Source organism: Aquila chrysaetos, chromosome 16 (genome assembly GCF_900496995.4).
Source record: "Aquila chrysaetos chrysaetos chromosome 16, bAquChr1.4, whole genome shotgun sequence".
Classification (NCBI taxonomy): domain Eukaryota; kingdom Metazoa; phylum Chordata; class Aves; order Accipitriformes; family Accipitridae; genus Aquila; species Aquila chrysaetos.
In genome coordinates, this window is record NC_044019.1 from 15,017,239 (window position 1) to 15,042,858 (window position 25,620).

The 25,620-nt window shown below is 35.5% G+C and overlaps 1 protein-coding gene across 12 annotated transcripts in view; it reads left to right on the forward strand.

Annotated features, from left to right (window-relative positions):
* Positions 1 to 25,620, forward strand: part of PLEKHA7 (pleckstrin homology domain containing A7) — a 167,425-nt gene that overhangs the window by 136,792 nt on the left and 5,013 nt on the right. For 10 of the 12 annotated variants that reach the window (XM_030038790.2, XM_030038788.2, XM_030038786.2 and 7 more), the window contains 14 exons: positions 6 to 59; positions 5,817 to 5,885; positions 6,050 to 6,130; positions 7,478 to 7,627; positions 9,321 to 9,422; positions 12,998 to 13,106; positions 14,199 to 14,437; positions 15,473 to 15,661; positions 15,917 to 16,034; positions 16,890 to 16,969; positions 17,370 to 17,570; positions 20,674 to 20,826; positions 23,330 to 23,463; positions 24,307 to 24,449. In XM_030038790.2, coding sequence (XP_029894650.1) covers positions 6 to 59; positions 5,817 to 5,885; positions 6,050 to 6,130; positions 7,478 to 7,627; positions 9,321 to 9,422; positions 12,998 to 13,106; positions 14,199 to 14,437; positions 15,473 to 15,661; positions 15,917 to 16,034; positions 16,890 to 16,969; positions 17,370 to 17,570; positions 20,674 to 20,826; positions 23,330 to 23,463; positions 24,307 to 24,449 — 1,822 coding nt within the window. The remainder of the gene's footprint in view (positions 1 to 5; positions 60 to 5,816; positions 5,886 to 6,049; positions 6,131 to 7,477; positions 7,628 to 9,320; positions 9,423 to 12,997; positions 13,107 to 14,198; positions 14,438 to 15,472; positions 15,662 to 15,916; positions 16,035 to 16,889; positions 16,970 to 17,369; positions 17,571 to 20,673; positions 20,827 to 23,329; positions 23,464 to 24,306; positions 24,450 to 25,620) is intronic. The other 2 variants (XM_030038785.2, XM_041129156.1) reach the window with 2 other exon arrangements.

The window sequence follows — 25,620 nt, forward strand, 5'->3', positions numbered from 1 at the left end:
TGAAGGCGGATGACACTTACATCCAGTTGAAAAAGGATTTAGAGTATTTGGATCTAAAGGTAAGATTTTATAGGAGTCTACTTCCATTATTTTTTTTTAACCCAGCGGTCTTCTGTGTATCATCTTTGTACCTGCAGGTTTCAAATCACCTTCTGTTCAGAGATGGAAACTCTGTGGTTTTTGCTATCACTGTTGTGCTTGGAATATTGAGTGTCTTTATAGTAGTGACTATACAATTAAAGTGCAAACTCAGAAAATGTAATTGCTTCAGTTTGTAAGAAGAACTTGTGTTACTGGTACTCCAGACGAATGATATTATGTGGGTTTAGTGAAATCAGATAAAAAACTGATTCAAAATGTTTGTCTGCTGTAGCATTAGAACCAATATGAAGTTAACTCCTCTAAGTTAAAATAGGGGATTCTTTTAATCCAGCTTTTTCCCTTTAAATCTTATTGAGCTGACTTTTTCCTTGTTCTTATAATATGCCCTATTTATAATGTCTTGCCTTCTTGTGAAAATGTAGTGATTAATTAGCACCTGTCATGGTTTTCATATTATTACAGCTAAGAGATTTCAAATCCACCCATTCATCCATCCGTCTGTAGGTATAATCTGCCCAAATAATGTTACATGATATTTCCTTTAAAAAAAACCCTAAAAATATGATATCGAGCATCAAAGCGTCTGTCTAAACTAAACTACTTCTGTGCGTGGTGCACCTGATAGTTGGCAATTTGAAAGCAAATCTAGACTTATTAGTACCAGGTTTTGAAGGAAAAAAAACAAACAACCCCAAAAACGTGTAATCATTTTGCTTAGCAAAGCAGTCTACCACTTTCTATGGTGTGTAGGATGTCTCACCATATATAAATCATATGGTGTTTCTGAAAATCAAGGTGGTGTGAAATTTGAGACCTTGTTATCCTTATAGTTTGCATGTATGTAGTTCTCCCTGATGCCGTGGGGTGTTGCATATGTGCAACTAATGAGCTGGCTAAACCTATTAGTATGCATATTTCAATTTTATTTGATGTTTCAATGCCTGAATATATAGCCAAGTATATCAGTGGAAAATACTAGTAATACGTATTACACATATGTACAGTGTCACATATATATATATATAAAGATAGAATATTTATCACATAATATATGTGGTATATATAGTCTAAACGATCAGATATGTAAACTGTTGTAATCAATATACAAATTTAAAATTGGTTGGACGCATTTCACTTTAGGCCTTGTTCTTGGTTTGTTCATGGCTTTGCCAAATGTAACTGCATCCCAAGCTGTCAGCTGAATTTTGTGACAAATTTCAGTTAAAAAGGTCCGACAATTTGAGAAATTATTAATAAACACAGTGCTTTGTCCATTATAAAACACAACAATTTTCACAGTTAAAAGCGGCCACAGTTTAAGCCTCTGAAAATGTTATATGCTTAGCAAAATTATTCAGATGGGTTTTTAAATTTTTGGTGGATTCCATCCAGATTGATTTGTTGCAATCCAGGACATGAAGAGCTCTTTGGTCTCCCAGGAGCTCCCCTTGCGCCTTTCTGCAGCCTGCATAGCACCTGACGAAAACAGCCAGAAGGAAAAATGGGGGGGGGGGGGGGGCACCTCATCTTTCCGTGAAAAGAAACTTAATGTTAGCGTTGGTTCCCTTTCGAAAATCTTGACAGTCAGAATGTCAAGTGTGTTTCCGTAAGAATGATGTAATTTTTCAAAATGGGTATTTCTTAGTAACCATCTTTTGGTAGTGGTCTAGAAATGTAACAATTCAGGTCGGAGATTAAAGAGAACGTGAAACTTGAGAATGTGACTTTGTATTGGTTAAATTTGTGTTTTGCCACTAAATGTAGAGATGCTTTGTTTTGCAGTATAAGGAAAAAAGAATAGCATGCTGGATGAAACTAAGGAAATTACATATTGATTTGGTAATGGTGGAACATGGCAAATGCACAGTTCATATACATGGTACCTTTCAGTTAAGACACTGAAGGCTTAGCTAGAAAGCCTATTAATTCAAGTCTCTCTTTTGACTTCATTGGGCTTGTAGTTAGACCCACTCTGATTAAACAATTTCAAATAGGACTGAAGATTTTTGAACTGGAGTTAAACTTTATTCTTTTCAATAAATCCATTATTTCTGAAGATCTCTCTTTTTAGAGGTTTCAAAATACAACTTTTCACCATGGAATAGTGACTAAGCAATTAACTGCACAATGCATGCCATAGCACTAAAACTGGTTACAGTAACTGGTTACAGAGCATTTAGTAATCTGTTGTTACTCACATGTTTTGTCCCCTCCTTGCTCTTATCCTTTTATACAAGTCTATTTTTTATTATTTAAGAGTTTAAAAATACTATTTAAGAAATAATTTTTATGTTAATACCAAGATGGTATTGTTCAACATTATAGTGTGTTGTCATAAGTATAAATGAAATAAAAACGCTCTAGAGGTGTTAATCCATTTCAGTAGTTTTCTCTTGTATGCGAGCTAGTTCTGACATAAAAAAAAGTCTAAAGGCCATTTACTCACACTATGAGGAAAAATTATTGGTAATTTTGAACTTGCCAAATACTGTGCATTGTGGTGGTTCCTTTAACAATATTGCCGTTAGATTATGAACTTTTTTCCTCTCAATTGTTGCAATGGCTCTCTATTCTTGTTGTGCTCCTGAAATAGAGGTACACGGAGCATGAAAGAAATGGTGTGTCTGTATGCTATAGCATAACCATGCCTCTTCTGCAAAGAGATTTCCACAGTTGTTTCCACAGTTGTTTTTTTTTTTTTATCTCTAAAGTGGACAGACCCTGTATTAGAAAAGCAGAAGGGAAGAGCAAAGGAAAGAAAAACTCAATTTTCCCCACAAGCTTCTAAGATGACTTTGCAAATAAGGTGAAGCAAGCTTCCCTTTTCGTGACTGTGAAATCGAGTTCAAGCAGGCTACAGGAGGGATGGATGGGCAGCCTCACTTCAGAATATTTTACAAACATTCCTGAGCAGGTTATACAAAATATGGATGAGGAAGTATAGGAACATTTGTGTCACTAAGTATGGATTGTGCAACCAGTTGAGGCAAATCTGGGGCCCTCTCAGTGGTTCGGCAGTGGTCCTGCTTCGTTCTTCTGCAGTCGTACTGTAATATCTGAAGCTGTTTCGTCTACTGCAGTTGAAAGAGGTTGCTAGTGCGAGCTGATAGATACTGAAGAATATAGTGCATGGCAGGTATTTGTTATAGGGGGAAGGGTAAGTGTGACTGACATGACTTTTTTCACTGAGGTTTTAACTAGGTTGCTCAAATTATCATTATAGAGCTCTTGGTGCAAGCGTTACTACGTATTACATGACAGAAAATATCTTGCTGTAATTCCCAGCACTCTTAAAACTGCAATTGGACAAGTCTAAGCAAATCCTATTTTGTGTTGTGTGTTTGTATGAGTGTTTTGCAAAAGTAAAAAAGTCTTATGGTTGGATGAACAATCTACCCACAATATAACAAGATAAGTGGATACCCAGTTGTAGCTTCCATACCGGCAGATTATATAGACTATAAACCTCAAGGATCGGTGTGACATAAGAGCATGTGATTACTGCTGCTCATGGAGTTTTGACTTGTAAGGTTTGTGGGTTTTAATTTTTACATCTGTAACAAGCTATTACTAAACTTTTGTTTGAAACAGATAGAAAATAATGGACCTCTGATCAACATGATATACAAAGTGCTAAAGAACTCAGCACAAGGGTTACTATCCAGTATACATGTAAGACTGCTTGCATCTGAAATGCTCTCATCCATTGCTTTTTAAAATAGCAGTCAATGTTTACATATTCTGGCTTTTACAGGTGTCTTACGGTAAACAGTAATGCTTTCTGTAAGATTCCCCCCCCCCCCCCTTTTTTTTTTCTCCCCCCCCTTTTGGAGTCTGTATGCAAAATTATGGCTGACCTCAGTGTTTGGTTTCATTTTATCATGTTTTGAAAATGATTGTGCCAAGTGGTGACTCCTATGTGTAATTTTGAAAATGTGAAAGCATGCTAAATCTTCATTATGTTCTCATGTTCACTGCTTGATAATTAACAAATTCTTTACAGTTCTGATTATGTAATTGAAAATATCCCCAAAATCTGTAGAGACTGTTTTTTATGTTAATTCCATTGCTTTGAAAAAGGCTTTTGCATTCTCTTAGCTTGCAGATAATTAAATATGCAAAATTATTACTTTGACATGCTAGTATTTATGCTTATATTTCATTATTTGTTACTATTATACATAGAATTTAGCATTTAAATAATTCTGGTAATACTTTTGAAAGAAAGGGATTTTTTTTATATATATATATGAAACACATCATTGTTGAAAATTAAAATATCCAAAAATTGAAAGCTTTGAGAGGCAGTAAATGCTTTTGATTTTGGTGGTGGGTAAGCAACATTTCACCACATGAAAACACATGCTAAGTCTTTGAATGGAGTCTGCCATTGAAAGAGAAAAGACAGTAAGCTTAAATGATGACCATACTCTTCTGTCTTAAAACTACTTTGTTATTTGAAAATACTATGTGTAGATGGCTAACTTCATATAACGTGTTAGATGAGCAACTGAGGTTGTATCAAAGATTTAGCTATAGTTACAGTAAAATTTAATTACTTTAAGAAAGCTAGCATGATCCTGTAGGTGCCTGTTAGGTTAATAAATAAACTATGTAGCTTCAAGTCTGGAGCTTGCCAGGGAGTAAAAAAGCAAACTACCCTTCCTACCTCACCAAAAAAGCCAACCACTTCTGCTCTTCTATTAAAACCTCTGCTTATATATTATTAAAGCCAATATTTAGGTGAATTTTTCTTCATAAACTCTTGCCTGTATACGAACAGAAATAACACTGTATATGAGTACCATACTTCTAAAAACCAGGTGTTTCTTTGGTAAGATAGTATTTGCTTTAATCAATATTTAAAAGTGTTCTAATCTAGTAATATTAAGTCATTAGATTTTAAGGTTTTTAAAAACTGTATGATTAATGAGCTGTATTCTATTGCCATTTTCATAACATCATTTACTCACAAAAAGGGTCCCATGTAGACAGTGGAAATAACAAACATTTTTACAGATAGACATGCCTTCATTTTAAGATTGCTGTGAAGGTTGGAAGTATAATATAGTATAGTTTCTGTACTGATTTAAAAACTGTGTTATGTGAGGAGGTAATCTTCTCACCAGAAATTGAATATGAAACCAGTGATTTCTGGAGCGAGAGGTTTGGTATATTATAAACATGTCAAAATAGATTAATTACATTTAATTCCCCTATAGGTCTTTTACAGCAGTCTGTCTTTAATAAAATTTGCCCTGTACTATGGAAGAGACTATCCTTTGTAGAATGAAATGTTGCCAAAAAGTTGTATTTTTAGTCATTAATTAATGCTGTAATACTTGCAACCACACATTTAAAGGAACTATTCAAGTCTTTTGGCTTCAAGAAAGCTATTAAAGCTGAACTGTTAAAACTATTAGGTTTTACAGGAACTGGACCTTTGTAAACATAGACAAGTGGGGTTATGCTGTTTTGTACAGAATTTTAAGCTACTGTTAAGAGTTATTAAATAGTCTAATATAACTAGTAATCCTTTCTGATAACATTTTTTACAAACTAAAGCCATATTTGAAAAACCTTGTATCCAAAATGTTACTCATCTTTGTTAATAACTGTGAATATTTAACAAAAATTTTCTTTTTATTGTTGAAGAATAATTAGGTTTTAGTTTCCAACAGATTTCTCAGTTCTTTAAAACCTGTTCCTCTTAGGTGACAGGGCGTGACACATTAAAAGAACGAAGTACAAAACCTGTCAAGATTGCAGAAAGTGATATTGATGTAAGTATCAAATACCACTTCAGAACCTCTTGCATTGTTTTGGCTATTTATGTTGTACTGTTACGTGTTCACGTTATTATGCTCTTAGGGGTAAAATATTGCTAGTGGAGACTTTTCTGCTTGGTTTTTAAAACCTAACATTATATGTATGATTTCATTTTCAGGTCAAGCTAAGCATTTTCTGTGAGCAGGACAGAATTCTGCAGGACTTGGAGGACAAAATAAGAGCCCTTAAGGAAAATAAAGTAAGTAGGTTAAAAAGGGGTTTATAAAATTAAATAACAACTTTCATCTAATCATAAAATACAGAATTACAAACAAAAAATCAAAATACTGGATGCTGCTTGCATTGTAGTAGTTTCCTTTGGACATGTGTATAAACTTGCATATGGAAAAGAATTGTTTCTTATGTTAGGATTGAGTACCCACTTTTAGAAAACGTATTTTTGAAAACGAATGTTTTAAAACCATATACATTTAATTTTCTGGCATTTATTATAAATTGGGGTACATACAGTTTTCTGTGTAGTTTTGCTTTATGTCTTAATATGTATATGGTGGGAGTCTGAGTCATGTTTCATTTGCAGTTCTTCCCACCTGCACAATGTTTGTAAAAATAGCAGCGTGCAACCATATTGAGCTCTCACTGTAACTTGTGTCATGGTTTGTTGTTTGTTTTTGGTTTGGTTTTTGGTTTTTTGTTGGGTTTGGGTTTTTTTGTTTGTTTGTTTGTTTTTAAGAAAGGAGTGAGAGAAGGGGGAGAGATTCAAATTTGTAGTAATTTCAGAAACCTATGCTGGTTTATATATAGTACTGTGAACTTCGTTCTGAGCGTTACGCCTGAAATGCTGGAATATTTTCTGTGACAAGTTTGTAGCTGGAACCCACCTCCTTTCCTCTGTGCCCATTCAAGTCAGAGTTCAAATAGTAAACAATAACAAAATGGTTTGCCTTTCCTTGTCTTTCCTGGCCTATATGTATCTATCTGCTTCACTGCCTGTGAGCTATAGCTGTCAATAAATCGAGGTAGTTCAGAACAAAATATGTTCTAAAATGAAAGTACTGTCCAGGTGGATCCTTGAGAAGAGCTACTGTGCAAAAAGTATTCAGTGTTATTTACTCCTGACTGAATGGATTGGACCTACTTTGTGTTTTAGACTTTATTTTAATTGCTCACATGGCTAATTCAACTATAGCAGTGAATGAGAACCTATCCTTAAATAAACAGCTAATGCTGTGCTGTGGTAGGGCTGTCACTGCTTAAGGGAATTTTTCTGAAACTGTAAATTGCAGTTTTGTACAGACTGTAAATAGAAAAATTCCCTTTTCAGTGCTTTGTGTTTTCCAGTTTTGGCTGCTTAATGTAAAGATTGAATGGAAAATATCAGATAATTTTGGTTATAATAGTTAATTAAGGCTCTTACACTTTTTCATTTACATCTTAGTCTCCACAACAGGAGGCCAATCCTAACCTCTAGTGGCTTATAAGAAAGACTGGAAGCGTGGAAAACAACTTTTATATTCCCGCAGGTAGATACATAAAATTCCATCTAAAGCTGTTGTAAGCTTACTGCCATCTCCTTCTTTGTTAGGATCAGCTGGAGTCTGTTTTGGAGGTTTTACACAGGCAGATGGAACAGTACAAAGACCAACCACAACATGCAGAAAAAATTTCTTACCAGCAGAGACTTTTGCAAGAGGATCTCATACATATTCGGGCTGAAATATCCAAAGTTTCAACAGTATGTGTTTTTGGTTGTTTCAAGAAAACCATAATTAAAATACCAGTTAGAGTAAAACTGTATTGTTTGTTGGATAGGAGAGTTAAGTCTTGTTCTGAACTGATTTGGTTAAGGTACAGGATATTAAACCAGAATAAAAAAATTTAAACAATCTCTCTAGCTTTCTTTTTCAATGCTCCCTTCCCACCTCCCCCCCGCAAAAGCTCAAAAAAACTTTTTTATACCTTTTGCATTTATGTATAGGGCTTAAATTGCAATTCTTTCAGCTAGTCCTTTGAAAATATAAAAATGTTTCCATGGTATTTTTCCAGGGGAAAAGGAATTGGGAAAGCCTGTTGATGTTTCAGTCAAAATTTACTGTTGATATTATGACTTAATAAAATTCAAATGCAATTTAATGTTGCATTTTTATTAATCAAAATATTTCTAAGAATTGGCCATGAAAGAGAGTATATTAAACCTGGGTGTTGTGTACTCACTGTATTATTCCTACCTCTTAATGAATATGGGACTAGTTCTTCATAAGATTGTTTCTAGAATTGCACGAACACCTTTCCCATAGTAAGATTTGATCATTAAAATGCTAGTATTATTTATAAGTATATATACAGTGTTTTGTACCTCTAGAAAATGTATGACTTTCGCCGACAGCATTTAAAATTTAGTCAGGGGTGTAAATAGCAAGTAATTGTAAGAATGGCTGTACTGGTCCAGTCCAAGGCTGCTTCTAGCCCAGGGTTCTGGCTTCAGCAGTGGACATAAGCAGATGCTTAGGGAGTAGTAAGGATAGGAGAGGTGGATTCCAACTTTTTTGCATCCAAAACATTATTTGGCAAGGTATTGCATAGATCTTTTCCCCTCTGCGTGGACAGCCCCTTTCTTTTATTTGTTTTGAGCCTGAGTTGTATATGTTTCATGTGATAGACCGTTATTCTTGTATGAGAAAGGATAGAGAACGGTCAGTTGTTATCTGCTCTCTCCGTGCCAGTCATGGTTTCATCGATCTCCGTTATTTCTTGCCCTCAACTCCTAAGTGATCTCTTTTCCAGACTTCAGAGGAAAAGCCTATTCCATCAATCTTTACATAAAAATGCTCCAGACACTTAATTTTCCTCAGTTCTGGGTCAGAAGGCAGACAATGGTGTCATGGATGCTGGAGATAATCTAAGTAAAATAAGGGTAATTGGATAGCCTTGTTTTCCAGGTGTCTGCTTGTTTATTCACTTCTAATGCCATTACAACACAGTCTGTAGAACTTTTAAAGGATAACCTGCTTTGTGTTTCAAAACATGACTTCTGGTTTAGGTGACTGGATTTTAATTATAAACTTGTTTTAATAGGGGAGTGAAGTAAAAGGAAATGGAATCGGAATAGACTCGATTCCTTCATAGCATATTAGTCATAGTCCAGATTCTATTATGTGCCAGTTTTATGCTTAAGAAATGGTTTTGTGTGAGGAAGATGGCCAGAGTTTTTTAACTAGGGATTCTTGACTTGATCTTGCAAGCTATAAAGCATTTTGAAGTTTATCATCAACTCCAAGCAAAAATGTAGACTACAAAAATGGATTTTTTCTTCTTTTTATAATAGAGCAACACCATCTTAAAAACACTTGGGTGCTCAATTAGAGAATGGATAGAGTGATTTTGAAGTTTATTGTAGCATTGTATTAGAGTATTCCCTCTGTTAATAGGAAATGGAAAATGCCTGGAATGAGTATCTGAAATTAGAAAAGGATGTGAGCCAGCTGAAAAAAGCCTTACAGGAACAGATGAATAGTTCATTGGTATCTCAGGTGAGTCCATTTCCAGACACTGGTTTACTTATGGGGATGATTTTGTCTGAACTTGAAACTATTATCTCATAAGAGAAATCCTCTGCAATTTTTGCACTGTATTCAGCTGTCATGTAGTTAAGTTTGCAAAGTTCAGACATTGTAGTGGCATAGCTGTGCAGTAACTAGCTATCTTGCAGCTTCTGTAATAGTTTCTCATAAGTTGTCTATGCAAATTTGTCATTATTTTATTATGTTTTTATTACATACTGACATCTTGACATTGATAACGTATTTAATTTATAAGACTATGCAGGACTTCTTAGTCTTCCATTTATTTGATCTGACATTGTTGGATTCTTCATCTGTTTTTAAGAACATCAGTCACTGGCTTGTGATTGTCATTACTTGTTCTTTGTCATGTTCTTCTGTTTATGGAAGATTTATCTCTGCAGATTGTTTTGTGAAGTGGAATAAGTGTTTAACAGCCATCAGTAATTGAAAGGCATCTTGGTTTTAAATCAATTATTCAGTTTTGAATCTTATGAAGAAGCTTTGTTTGAAGCTAAGTTATTCTGTTTGCTGAACTGGATGTGGCACACCAGATTATTTCTACATACCTGGTTACAACTGGTGATTTTATTCTTAGAGCAAGGAATACAGTCTGGATTATTTTTCCTGTGTTTAAGCAGAACAGTTTTGTTTAAAAGACAAAACACAAGGAACAAAGCTAATGTATACCTTTTGCTCGAATCTTAGCCTACTTTTCCAAATATCCTGGACCAAAAGAGCTCATTAGTTAAAATTTTAAATTTATTTATTTGCAAGAGATATCTGGTCAGACATGGATTGAAGTCTATTTATTTTCACTATTAAGGGATAAATGTTTTGTATCAAAGCAAGAGTTGTAAAACTTTTTTAGATTGCATCAATCTTCAAAGTCCATTTTCATTTACTTTTAATTTTGGGGGGTGGGGGAGTGAATCAGTTTCTAGAGCCAGAATATTATGTAATTGAGCTCAGCTGTAGAATACATCCCTCCAAAAAATCCCAGAGGTATTTTAGAATAAAATCGTCCCTGTATGAAGTTATTTTGTTTAACAAAGGAAAATTACAAGTTGAAACAAAATATACTTTGTTAAAGTACTTTAACAATTTCCAGTTGTGCACTGAGCATGCTTAAAATACTGAATGTGTGGCATGTGATTCAGCAATACATATAAAGGGAATGAGGTTTGCACAGTAAAATGTTCACTCAGTTTTATTATTATATCACATATATGCATAATTATTAAAAATGCACATGCATGCACATACACAAACATACGCATGTTATGTGTTTTGTGTGTGTATACTTACTATATATATGTATATATGTATGTATGCATAGATATGTTTGGCTAAGATTTTAAAAAATGTTTCTGAATACCTATTTTGGAGATACTAAGGGGAGCTGATTTTTTCAGAATGTACTGAATATTCTTAAAACTATATTCCTTCAAAGAAGTCTGAGTTCAAGTACCCATAATAGTTAGAGTTTTTTTGATCTCTGCCCAAGGGTATGTAGACTCAAGATTGTTTATCTAGTATTTTCCAATAGCACTAAATTAATATAGGCTGTATTTAAAAAAATGCAGTCTTCATGGAATGTTATTAAAAATTCAGTAAATTTACAGTCTCAAGTTGCTGTAGGAAACGGCTAATGTTGTTTCTATATAACATTAATTAAGAGGTTAAAAACTAAATTTTTCAACCAGCTCAGAGTAAATCTTGCTTTTAAGAGTGTGGCTTCGTTGTCTTTTGCTTAAGGGTTGGGGGGATCTGGGCATGCTGAAATTAACTGAGATGTGGTATTTTGTCAGTGATAACTTTTTAGTTGGTAAGTGTTTCTCCCCTGGTTTTATAAATCATTCTAAATTATGTCTCTGTGTGAAGGAAGTTAGAGAAATCGATGTATTTCTCCAAGTTACCTTTTTATGCTTGCCCATAAAGTATATTTATACCCTTTCATAAACAGCAATCTTGGCTTTCATAATTTAAAAATAAATTCATCTGCTTATCTTTTAGATCTAGTCCACTTTTGATCTGAAATATTCTTTTCACGTCAATATTTAACTAATGGGAAGAAATAATATTAAAAGGTCTCCTGGCTTTTGTACATTACTAATCGAACATTTTCTGAGTGGTTTCAGAAGCAGGATTTTTTTCTACATGTGGGGTTTTTTTAATCAGTTCTGAGGCTTGGTTATTGTAAATCCATCATTTGGTTCCTTGTAGTATGATTAATCTCAGAAAACTGAAATGGAATGTGCAAATTTATAGATTGTATCCTGACAATCTTTCAAGATATGTCCCATCTATCGAGTGAGTTTACTACAGGCAAATAACGTTCTCCATCATTTAAATGTTTGTGTTCTTGGCACCCTGTTTGCTGATCTGTAACCTGGCTGAACATATTTTCTGATCTAAGACAGAAAGTGGAGAGCAATTTATATGCTTGCCTTAGCTCTATGAGGTGTAAGAGATTTTACTAAAGTTTTTCTCTTTCAGACTTATAGGATTAATTAGTGGTTATTTTGCAGCTCATGGCAAGTGATGGATTTCTAGAGTTCTTGAGCAGTTTGTAAGCAATTCTTAACTAAAGTGTTTCACTGCCTTCTGCTTCCTTTAATAATACTGTTTTCCTCTTGGTTTTCCTAAGTTTATTCTTAATGCCAGTTTTTGAAGGCAGAATCTCTAGACTTTGATTAAGTAGATGAGATTAGCTGTTTATGATGATTGCAGTGCACATCTGACTGAAGTGGTGGCTTCTGTAGCCAAGGCCTCTGGCTGCAAGATGCAATCAAAGGGGGAGTCCAGACTGTAGACAAAGCTTCCCTTTCTTTCCTCCTGGAAAGCCTCCGTAAAGCAAATAGGATGCAAGATGAGACCAAATCCTGGAACAGCAGCAATATAGTGTTTCAACCTGTAATACATCATGTCTAGTAGACCTACCAACACAAATATAAGCAGAAATTAAATTTGTCAGCCCTTCTGAGTTAGTTTTGGTTTTATATTTCATCCGTTAAAAACCATTAGGAAGTTCATGGCAGTATTCAGGGAAACTATACTGATTTTTTTGCTTTTTTTAATATTGAACATTCCCTTAAAGGTATTAAGATGAGTTTCTTAAGGCTGCCTTAGCAGTCTTAAGTGTGTTAGTATAGATTTTAAGAACAAAGTTGAAATGAAAAGGTTCTGTAAGCTCAATTTATGTAGAACATTAAACTAGGTTTTTGTAGCCTCAATAATACTGTAGAGAAAAATGTAGAGGTGTCTCTTTCCCCCAGTCTTCTATAAGAAGTCTTCCAAGACTCAGAAAATGCTCTAATAAATTTTATGGGCAAGATATGTTGGTTTGTGTTGGTGGTTTTAGGTTTGGTTTTTTATTTTATTTTATTTTAAAATAATTATTTAACTCGTTTCTAGACTCCTAAGTTTTCATCTAAGTTCTGAAACATTAGTTTGGTTTTGGTATCAAAAGAAGGGTAAGCCCATAAGAAAATAAAAATGAGATATAATTGATTTTTCTTTTTTTCTTTTACTACAAACATCAGGAGAAAACACAAATACAAAAAGACTTGTGGAGAATTGAAGATGTTACAGCTGGCTTGAGTGCAAATAAAACAAACTACAAAACCATAGTAGACTCTATCAAGAATCCAGGTAAGGAGAACATAACTAAAACATAAAAATATACAAATGGAGCTGATCTTTAGGTCCATGCAAATAGTCTAGAAGTTTGCTCTGCTGCAGAAAATCCAGTTAATTCTGCTATTGGCTGCATCAGAAATCTCTGTTGATTGAGCACATTTAACTTGGTGTTTCTTTGGTTGAGGCGGCAAAAAGGTTTTTTTGTATTTGTTTTCACATACTGATGGCACTAAAATGTAACGACTGTAAAAAAGGGAACAATAATAATAATAATGGGCTGAGTTCTTCAAGTTGCAGAAAGAGTTTCTGTCACATGCCAGGCTCATACCAGCATAGTATCTATTCTGCATTCTGTCCAGGAGCTCCTCTCTGTGTTCTTCTCTGCCTTCCTCCCGACTGCTTTTTTTTTTTTTTTTTTTTTTCCCCCTTTCCTTTGGATGCTGCCCAACTGCCCTTGCTGCAGTTGCCTTCCCCCTCCCTCTTCAGGCAGGTGTTTGGTGGGCAGAGCAACAACATCAGCTATGGAAAAGAAGAGGGGAAAGTGTGTGGGGTCTGTCTTTCAATTGCTTTATGTTTGAAAGAAAAGAGCGAATGCATTGGGATAGCAAGAGACTGTTAACGCCTATTGTACATTCACTTTATATTTAAAGTATCTTTGCTTACCTTTTACATACAGAGATAAAACAGTTTTGAGATGGTGAGATCTTATTTAAGGTATAGCTATGAGTGCCTAGCCTTGTCTAGGTCTACAGGCATCTTAAGGAGCCCGTGGCATGGGGCCAGATACAGCCTATGAATTTATTTTGTGTAACTCTCGGGCTTTTCCTTCCTGCCCTCCCACTGCCTTCTCCAAGGAATTTTACTGGATGATACTAAAGCATGTGTTTTTATTTTCTACCTGAAAGGCTTGCTTGATCCTCATCAAGAAAATGTTTTCCACCCCTGCTATAATGTGTCATTCAAATATTTTTATGTCCAAAAAAACCCCTGTTTGTGTTCAAAGCAATGTGCCTGTTTTATGAAGTCTAAGGATGTTGATTGCTATTCTTATGAACATTATTGATGACAAACAACACCTAACACATTTGCATATTTCTCCCCCAGAGAGAAAAATAGTGCCTTCATTTTCTCAGTCTTCAGTGCCTTCCTTACCAGCTTCCCTCGCAACTGCGGAGAGCAAACTTTCAGTTCCACAAAGCCCTCCACCCAGTCCGGTTAAATCCTCTCTGGAGGTTAGACTGTATCCACAGCCTTATTTCCAGGCCAGAATGCAGCACCAAGCACAGCAGCTGAAAAAAATTGAGCCGCCTCTTCAGTCACCAATTAAGCTCAAGCCAAAGGTTGTAAGTACTGCTCTTGTGAGATTCATTCACCAATGCTTCCATTTACTTCTGGCAGAAACAGTTAAAGTTTCATGGTTACAGAGTGCACACAGTGTGGAGGCACAACAGGTAGATCCTTAAGGTGTTTGTACTGAAACGGAGTGATATAGCACTTAGAGCAGAATACATGTGCATAACCTGGCCTTTGTGTACAGTAGCCTGTCCTGGTTTCAGCTGGGATAGAGTTAATTGTCTTCCTAGTAGCTGGTACGGTGCTATGTTTTGAGTTCAGTATGAGAAGAATGTTGATAACACTGATGTTTTCAGTTGTTGCTAAGTAGTGTTTATTCTAAAGTCAAGGATTTTTCAGCTTCTCATGCCCAGCCAGCGAGAAAGCTGGAGGGGCACAAGAAGTTGGCACAGGACACAGCCAGGGCAGCTGACCCAAACTGGCCAACGGGGTATTCCATACCATGTGACGTCACATCTAGTATAGGAACTGGGAAGTGGGGGCAGGGAATCGCCGCTTGGGGACTAACTGGGTGTCGATCGGCGGGTGGTGAGCAACTGCACTGCGCATCATTTGTACATTCCAATCCTTTTATTATTGGTGTTGTCATTTTATTAGTGTTATCATTATCATTATTAGTTTCTTCTTTTCTGTTCTATTAAACCGTTCTTATCTCAACCCACGAGTTTTACTTCTTTTCCCAATTTTCTCCCCCATCCCACTGGGGGGGGGGGCCGGGGGGGGGGGGAATGAGTGAGTGAGCGGCTGCGTGGTGCTTAGTTTCTGGCTGGGGTTAAACCATGACATAGCCATATACTGTTTTAGAACATACCAATGCAGAGCCTTCCTTGGTAAAGCTTTGTGGTTGATTAGTTGTTTGCTTTCTTGGGTCTTGTTTGGTTTCTAAAGCCTCAAGCTCCTGGTGTGGACAGAGGAGAGCATGCCAGGGCAGTTGCAAATAACTCATATAATGTAATGAACTTCCAGTTGGTTTATGCCAGACTGTTTTCAGAGTTTGCCAAATAGGTGTGCTTTCCTGTTACCAGGATGATGAAGCACCGCCCAGACCTCCTCTCCCTCAGTTGTACAGTCCTGATGATCAGCCACCAGCTGTTCCACCTCTCCCGAGAGAAGCCACTGTCATCAGACACACATCAGTGCGGGGCCTGAAACGTCAGTCAGATGAAAGAAAGAGAGACCGAGAACTCGGACAGTATGTAAATGGAGATTATAGGGTGAGCACTCATACACCTGTACACCTGCACTTTACAGATATGTGAACCTATAATAAAAGATATTATTGTCTGTAAAATACATGGACCTCTAGGTCTTGCAATAAGGAGAGAGAGTAACGGCAGGGAGAGATCTATGCCGTATAATGGTGGAGAGAGATTTAGTAATCCAGAAACAAAGCTTTAGGATTTGTTTTAAGATTATTAAGACTTGCTGTCCATGATTTCATTTGAGCTGATGAGTATTTTTCCATATAGGTGGAACTGCGTTCATACATGAGTGAACCAGAACTAGCAATGATAGGTGGTGACCTCAGCCAACCTTCCAGTGGTTTAATAAGCTCTGACAGTGGATACCAGACATTACCTACCCGTGGTAAGACAGGAATTTATGTAGTTGATTTTTAACAGTGTTGTCTGTATAAGAGCTTTTCTCTCCTAGGATTTTCTGGAGATTGTCTTTATCATCAGATCATTATTTTTAGATTAACTATACAATGCTGTGAAAGTCTAGAGATTTTGTGCATTTTAATGGTGCCGTTAGAGACAACCAGCCTTTTGCAAAGCAACTTCATATATACTGCTTAAAAAAAATAGCAAAACATGAAATTAGCTAGTAGAATGTCTCCTATATTCAGAGTTATTTTTCCTCATAATTTCTGTGTGATCTTTTACGAACTCAGGTATTTTTTTAAACACTTACATTACCATTGAAATGAAAGTGATAAAGTATATAATGCCCCCAGACGCTACATGTGACTTGACACTCCATCCTCACTGTGCTGCAGTCCTGCAAGTGTTTCACAAATGAGGATAGAGAGAATATTTGGGGAAGAGCAATTAATTTCTTAGCTATTCTCTTCTTATTTCTTTGCTTTCTAACTGTGAATGTTAAGGTTTGATTTTCTTCATAGATGTGATGATTATTTGTACAGTTTATCTACGGTTGCACAGCTGAGTTCAGCCCATACCCCATACCTCATTTAATATAAGCTTCTAAATTATTGTAGATCCTTCTGAATTTTGATCAATAGTGACCTGAAACACATTACTTCTGGCTGAAATGAAATTTCATGCCTCTCATGATCTCCAGAACTGCAAAATGTGAAATGTGGGCTAAAATAGTAACCAAAATATCATAGAAAAAGCAAGATAATTTAGAAAATATCTGACAGTTGTCTTCATTTTGCCTGTCACTTGGTTTTAAACCATTCTCTTTTTCCTTATAAAGGTTTATCTGGATCAACTTCCAGATTGCACCAATCATCTACCATTTCATCATATGCAACACTTCGAAGGGATAGGTCCAAGGTAAGTTTTAAGTGAACATCTGAAGGCATATGTCTGAACTGTTCAAAACATTTAAGCCCAGAATATATTTTGCATACCAGTAAGTGGGATTGTAGTAGCATGGGAGAGGACCAACACCTATGACCTAATAAAATCTCCAATTTTTCACTTTTTTAAAATGAATTGGGAAGCAGACAGACAACTTACTGTGTTTGAAATAGATCTATGAAACAAGGTTTAGAACCAAAAATCAGCACTACTAATACAAAATATAGAGTTGAAATATACAAATTAATGCAAAAATAATAGAGCAAAATCATGTTAATTTAGTAATAAGGTAGCAGAAAGAATTTATTTTTTGTATACTTCTTATAAAGTATTAATTACAACATGTGTTTTGTGTGCCTTGTGACTTCTACAGGAGAGACCAAAGAGTGCCTTGGAACGTTTATACTCTGGAGACCACCAAAGAGGCAAGATGAGTGCAGAGGAACAACTAGAAAGAATGAAGCGACATCAGAAGGCATTAGTTCGTGAACGCAAGAGAACTCTTAGCCAAGGAGAAAGGCAGTCTGTTTCATCTCGGTCTTTCATCAGACCCATTTCTGCAGACATAGGCTCAGTATGTTAGATATGCCTTAAAAGGACTAAACTAAAACTATCTTTGGATTTTTTTTTTTTCCTAGCAAGCACTTTCACTTGAGTGTGTGTGATGCTTCTAGTCTAATTAAATTAGTGTTATACAGTATAAAATGAGTTCAGAGAGTGTGAGTAACAGATGATCTTTTTTTACTAGTAGCTATAGTATATATGGCAGGTTCAGCAGGTAAGTTGGTCAGAGGTTAGTGTGCTGAGTGGAGGTGTGAGTATATTGGAGTGATTTCAGAGACATGATTGTTTTTTATTGGAATTGTATTTAGAAACTGTAAGAAGCTTGTACGGTTTTAAAACTGCTTCATAATGGAATGGGCCTTTTAGAATGTTCTTATTCACCATGGGTATTTTTCTTTTTAATTTATAAATTAGGCTGCAAGATAGTCGTGGTAATATCAGACCAAGGTGGTGGTTGTTTTTTTAAAGAGATGATGAGTGGATAATCAGTTTTAAAATCTAATCATGCTGATTAGAAATTTATGTAAGAGCTAATGTGTTTTAATTGATGCAAATTCTTCTTTAAAGCCTAAAACGTAGAATATTCTAATAAGGCTCAAATTTAAGCTGCTGAAGAAAAGGATTTTTGTTGCATTCTGAGATTAAATGCTGTACAGATGATAAGTTTGTAATGATACATTTTGGATACTAACCAAAGCAATTCTAATTGGTGAAGTTACCCAGTCGCTCACTTGGTGCTAAACCAAGATTGTACTGTAATTGCACTTATGCTGTGGTCTTTTAATTTATTTTTTATTTGGTCCACTAGAGCTTTAGAATGATCACCTTGTTTTACCTAATTCATTGCACAAGATCTCTTGCTTTTAGATCCGTCACTCATCATACCTAATGCCTCTCTTTTTTTTTGTTTGCTTGTTTTTAATTTGCAGAATTTTGTAGTTATTTTAAAATTTCTAACTGGACTACTCAATTTTTACCAGGCTTAATTGCATTTAGTACATGTGTGTCAATTGCTAGCATTAAAAAAAACCTGTAATATTTAGCCTTTCATTCCCACTGTTCAGTAGCACTAATTTACAGCTAGTTATTTGTATTTACTTGCCCAGTAAATACGAGGTGCACTACTTGGAGACATTAATCTATTTTGTCTTCTGGTTTGCTATCACAAATTTATTAAAGATAGTGCATAATATTTGGGAACTGTAGAACTATAGTATCACTGTTATTTTCATATTATAATTAGAAGTAAATCTGAGCTTATGTTTCCTGACTCGCATAACATACACAAGCCAAATTTAAACATTTTCATAACACTCCTTATTAACATTTGTGGCAAACACTTTATAGATAAAGTTGGGTGCCATCTTGGTCTTTTTCTTGCTGTAAAGAATTAAAACAGAATCTTTCAGCCCTAGCAATGTTTTGTAGAGATCATCTCTTGTACCTATAGGGCTTCGATACGCAAAAAGCATGTTTGATAGCACAATTACTTACAGCATTACAATTATTTAGCAGCCAAAATGGCAAACAGTTAAATGTATAATTGAAGTGCTGCTCAGTATGTAACATTTGCTTTAAACATACCTTGTATGTGTAACTCTAATTTTTAATCGGTCAGCTCTTAAGTGTAGTATGACATTTTAAGTATTGATCACAGTACATGAATTCATTTGTTATATACAATGCCTTTTTAATGTAAAAGTTGCAACATCAAAGCCAATAAAAATACTGCTTCGTAAGAATGGTTTGATGTTTTTCTTACCTATATATCACTTGAAAATGAAACTGCGTATTTAAAATATACTATGTCAATCAGGCCTGGTTCGAATATGAGTAGAAGAATGAGTTTGGAGTACTTGTATGAGAAAATATTTTTTTTTCTCTCTTGAATTCTGTAAAGAAACATCTTAATTTTTGAGATATAATGCCTTTTAGCTATTTAACTTTTTTAATATATATGGAAGATGGGTATCTTCTGAGTGAATATTGAGAGCTTGTGCATGAATAGGTTTCAATTAGATTGATTAATGCAAGTAGCATAATGAAGTCTAAGGACTTCACATGGAGTTCAAATTTCAACCAAAACAAGCTAAAGATTTGTAACAGAAATACTGGAGATATTTTTAAGAAACATATAATGGCACGTTCTCCTATTGATACACTCAAATGCTTGAGGAGATAATTTTGTTGTTGTTGTTCTTTTTATCCCTTCTCTTTCCCACTGCTTTTAATATCGTGTTTCAACTCTGTATGGTAAAGTTGCTGAGATCTGCTGGATGGAATGATGCTGCAACTGAATTTAGTATTTTGAACAAAGAAGTGTTGGTAGTTTTTTTTTTAAGCGTGAGTTTATATGCAGCTGTATTGTGTGTAGTTGTGAAGGAGCTACGATGCAATGATTTGGGAACTCTAAATTATGCTGCTTAATTTAAATACATTCTGAATTTATTACTGCTAAATATTTACCTTGTAAAGACAGATTGTGAAAGATTTTTTTTATCTTTGCAGGTAGCTAGATACTGCTTTTAGTAAAGTCCGAAGAGTTTAGAAGTTACTAAATTATTATTTTTGAATTCAAGACAAGTTAGTGTTAGTTCATAAAATATTATTAGCTTTAAACACTAGGTATTATTCTAAAAAGATACATAAAATTTTCAAGTTGCAGTTCTCAACTTGCATTATAAATACCCTTTCAGTGTGGTGATTCAAAATCACACAGCACTGCTTGGTTAGAATGCCTAGGATTAATTAGTCTGTTAGTCTGTAGACTCATTTGTATTGACATCTGTGCTTCCAAAGGTGTTTGTGTAGCTAGTTCCATGTTAATCAACATATGTGAAATGGTGATTAATACATTTGTTAGAATTTAATACTGCTGAACGTTATCTGTAAAATTAAACAATACTCCAAAATCCATGCAGCACAGCTAGAGATCAACTCTCCCAACCATATATTCCAAAAAACACAGTTGTATTTTCTTTTTCTTGTCAGTTAAGGGGTTTGCTCTGTGGATTCTTTCAGCAATATAGCATTTGCAGCAGTAATGTACATTGCTAAATGATGAGTTTGGCAGTATGGTTGAATGCTGTTAATTGTTTTGTATCTATTACCAGTGGAAACGAGAGCAAGAATTTGATTTGCAGTTACTTGAGAGGGCAATTCGTGGAGAAGACAAGGATGAAAATGAATGGTTAAAAGTTCAGCCCGTAGCAGTGACAGAGACAGACCTGGAGCCTCAAGACTATGATTTAGATATCAGCAGAGAGGTAACACTCATCATTTTTTGCCTCCTATTCTGTGCCCCAAAATATTAACCTTTCTAACTTTTAGGTAGTGAATTCTCATCTTTTCTTTCAAAAGCTAGCGGGAAGTTTGAACTAAAAGGAGTCTTTTGGGTATTGAAAATTTATGGCCTGGTACTTAGAATCTCCCTAAGGTTCATGTTCATATTGTGTTTTAGTGGAGAGAAGAAATTGAAAGGCTGGCTCTACTGTTCTAAATATATATCTCAGGCTTTCTAGAAGAAAAAGTGATTTAAGTTAGGGAATGTTACATAAATTGGGAGGAAAAGATGGGATGACAACATCAAGAGTATTTGAAAATAAGAAACAGCAATGAAGGAAAAGTTAGTTCCCCAGAGCTACCTTAGTCTTCATTTTGACTGGCAAAACATGGTAGGGAAGAGGGAGCACTGCTTTATTCTGGTCAGAACAGAGAACACCTTTCTGTCAGCTTTTCAAATGACTTGGTTGGTGTTTTGGGGATTAGAGCTTTTTTCAGCTCTAGTAAGGGCGTAAAGTATTTGTTTGAAATGCGATTGAGCCATCTGGTGGAAGGAAAGAATATAGCAAGTGGAAAGATTTGAGTAGATACTACACAATGTGTAAAATGCCATGGTTGATGGAAAATCAGTAAAATTGTTAATGCTAATTAGAGTAGTAAGCACTTCTACTCTTCTGAAAGCTGTTGGCAATGTATCATTTCGTATAGAGAGATATTTGTAAGAGGTTGAACCTGTGAGCCATTATCTGTTGATTTCTGTGAATGAATGTATCTTTCAATTAATCTTTGTATATCTTCTACGGAAAACGCAGTGCTCCTGTAAACTTCAGAAACAGAAAAAATACTTTCATTGTATTGCCTTTCCTTGTTGCACTCTGCTATTAAAATTTTTTCCAGGAGGCCTCCAGGGCTACGTGAATCACTTCATACATCCAAATTAGCACCTTAAGCCTAGGACAGGAAACATTTTTGCTTATAGGTATTTCTGTCCTACTTTAGAGTAACTGAAGCAGGTCTGAAGCTCTGAATGTAAAGCTGCTTTCTCAGGTTACCCAGGTTGTCCTTCTCCATTTCACGTACCCATCCTCTTCATCGGGCAGGCACTTCTGTACCTGAGGTACTTCTGTGCCTCATAAGGAAATGTACTCAGTTGTGTCTTTAAGGCCAAGAAATCTGCTGTTCACCTGATAACTGAGTTTGTTATTCTGGAAGTGGCAGGATGAGCTGATCTAGGTTAGTTATAGTATGGAGATAGATATATAAATTTTAAAAAAATTATATATATGTGTATATATATATATATATATATAGCTACAGAGAGGAGTTGGATTTGAAGGTAAGGAAGTGTAGTGCGAAATGAGGATTTTTCAGGAAGCATTAGCCTTGGAGAAGGGCTGTATTGAATGCTTTGGGCCTATGATTGCCTGCAAATTACTGAGCTTAATCACTGGGGGTTAGGTCAGGCCACTTTGCATATGCCATTGAATTAGTGTGGACTAGGTTCAGTGGTGAAAAATTTAGGATTATTTGTATTTAAAAAATTCAATTTTGAAAACTCATCGCCTCATGAGTTTTTTAACTAAAATCCAAAGAGGAGAAGAAAAAATAGTTTCCCTTTTACTTATTTTTATTTATTCATACATTCTTTATTTGTACTTTTCAAAAGCAGTCTGTTCTGTATAATAAGCATTAGTTTTCAAAGTCCATTTGTAAACTGAATTTTCATTGGGTGATTTAGTTCTCTTACGTGGAACAAAGATTTCTCACAAAGAAACTGATCCTAACAAAAACTTGTTGCTAGCTTTTGTGCAATCATATTAGAATTTTCAATCTGCAGAATTGCGTGTATGCAGCGTGTTGTTACAATTGCACAATGTTAGTGTATTTCTGGTTCAGTTCCCTAGACAACTTTTGAACACCTAGGATTTCAGATTTTACAGTCCAAGAATTTCCTAAGATGATGACAAACTGTTGTGTTTCGTGGTTTTTTTTCCTCTGCTGTTCACAGAAGAAAATTATGCAGTCTCAAAAGAATGATACCCTAGATTAAAACTTTAGGCAATATTTCCTTTCAGTTGTAGGAAGTCCTCGCTGGCGTGACATAAATAGCATGACATTAAAATCTCAGGTTGTCCAGTCACTCTTGTAATGGTTGCTTCTTTCTACTGTAACAGCTTTATGCAGAGTCCTGCTTCGGGCTCTAAGCCTGAGCTGAAGGAAGGTTCCCTGTTGATTCTGATTTCTTTTGTAATCCCCTTCAATATTTGCTTGATCTACCTTCTGAAGTAAAAGGAATCAGAAGGAAAAGACACTATTAAAAGGGCATCGGCTCATATCCAGAGGGAGTGTTTAGCATCAGGTACATGTATTGACTGTGAAAACCCATGCTTTATTCTTTTCACTGTGTTCTCCCATTGAGGAGAATTTATCTTAATTTTTTTTTAAGTCTTTGTTATTAAAAACTTGATGCTAGCTTTCTTTCCACAGTTGTCAAAACCTGAGAAGGTTGCAATTCCAGAACGCTATGTTGAACTGGAGCCAGAAGAGCCTCTTTCTACAGAAGAACTGGCAGCAAGGCAGCGCAAAGCGGAAAAGATAAAGAATATTCTTACTAAATCAAGGTCAGTGTTTCCATTTTTTTGCAAATCTTATATAGAGGCTGGTGTTGGACATTGGGAACTAACTTCATACAACAGTCTAATTCCTATTGAATTATCTAAGTATAACTTCTGGCTTTTAGAAAATGCACACAGAATTTTTGTAGTATGCTTAAACTCCTTTTTAAAACAGGGTAGAAGAGATAATGACAATTTTTCTATATGTCCATTTTCTTGTTCAGAGCATCCTAAAATAGTAGTAAGTCCTTACCAAGCAACTTGTAGTTGAGAGTGAGGAGGAAGGAAAGGCACAGATCTGGCCAAAAGCAGAAGAAAAGTCGGTGTGAGAGCAAGTTTCTGTTGTGTCCAGAGAGCTGGAGTTCTGAAAGAACACTTTTGGCTACTTGCAGCTAATGTAGAGTCAGCTGAAACATTCAGTTTCAAGAATTTGATTACCTCAAGTATCTGCTGTCTCTTTGGAAGATAATTAAAGAGGCTGTGCCTGAGGACCACCACGTTATATGCCTTTTTCTCTGGGCATAACAAGAAATTTTATTAACAACTTCAAATAAATAGCATTTTTTGGTAGTGTTTTCATGTAAAGACCATATTTACAACAAAGGACTTTGAGATGTAGTTAAGGCTATACAGAAACTGTGACTGAATATGTAATGGCTGCATCATTTGTCTTTGTATGCTGTAGTCATTTGCGTACAATATCTAACGCTACTTTAAAGAATGTCAATAAAATACGGAGCTTGACAGATGAGATCTGAAAACTGCTGTATGGATTCAAGCTTGTTCTCATCCGCATGGTGGATTCTTTAAGTTTGCAAATGTTAATGTTGTTTTGCACTTTCCCACTAGTATGCACAATCTACAGCCTACTGTTGCCCAGGACAAACACAACTCGGTTGATTTAGATTCACAGCTGCAAGAGCAGGAGCGCATCATTACCATATCATATGCTTTGGCTTCTGAAGCCTCTCAGAGGAGCAAGGAGGTAGCAGGTAATACTTAGTTATTTACAAAATAACAGCTATTTCTTCCCAGCTTCTCAAGTTGTGTGGGGTTGTTACTGAACTCCTGGCATAAGAGAGAGTTTTAGTCATTCATATTCAAAATAGTGAAAAGTGTGTATAGATAACAAATTTAGAGGGACCAAAGATTTACATTGTGTATTTGGCCTCATATGGACAGGGTGAAGGGAACAAAAGAGTATGCTCAGTAAGTTCAGAGCCTGGAAACTTGCTCTTACTAATAGTACTAAAAAAATCAACATTTTCAATGAATTCCCTATAATTATATTAAATTAGGTATTTCTATATTCATTTTTAAAAAGTAAATTGTTCTGTGACTTAAAAAAAATCAAGATGAAGGCATTTTAAATTATTTTTTTTTTAACAGAAAGATTCCCTAGTTTGGTGATTGAGATTAGAGTACAGTCATTTGCAGCTTGAGCTGTATGACAGCAGGCTGAAAAAGACATTGTAAAATGGGTATTGGCATGTTTCTGTCTGGTGACCAAGATTAGAGGTCAGAGCAAGACAGGTGTGCATGAATTCTGCTTGATGCCTGGAAATTAATAGATCCTTTGCAATACGTTACTAAAAGTGATAATTTCACTCTTGATTGCTTTATAGTTGAAATAAGTAAGAAATGTCAAGAGATTTGTATCACACAGTAATACATGCAGCAGCTATTCTAGCAAGTATCTGACTGGCCATTTATAACTGGCACAGTTCACTGTTCCAGTGGAGAATGGAAATAATGGGAGCTTCAACTATGATGGAGAAAAAATATGCACATTTCTCATCTGAAGTTGTCAGTTTAAACTTACAGCACTTGCCAGAGAAGCCCTTAAGACCTTCCCATTAAAGACAGATTATTCCAATATCCAGATGCGTAACTCGCATCTGTAGTAACAGACTGTTGATTGAATGTGGCTGTATACTCACAGATGCCGTGGCAGCTAAACCTGAGGGGAATGTGATTTTGAGGGGATGGAGTACATTTTCAAGATATGAATCTTGAGACTTCAGAGAGATTCTGTGGATAATTTAACTGACTGGGAGGGATAAAATGACTCACTGAGGAGGCTAGACATTATAAAAAACAAAACAAACAAAAAAACCTGAGAACTGTAAAATCTTGGGAGCATTTCAGGAATAGGAATAATCG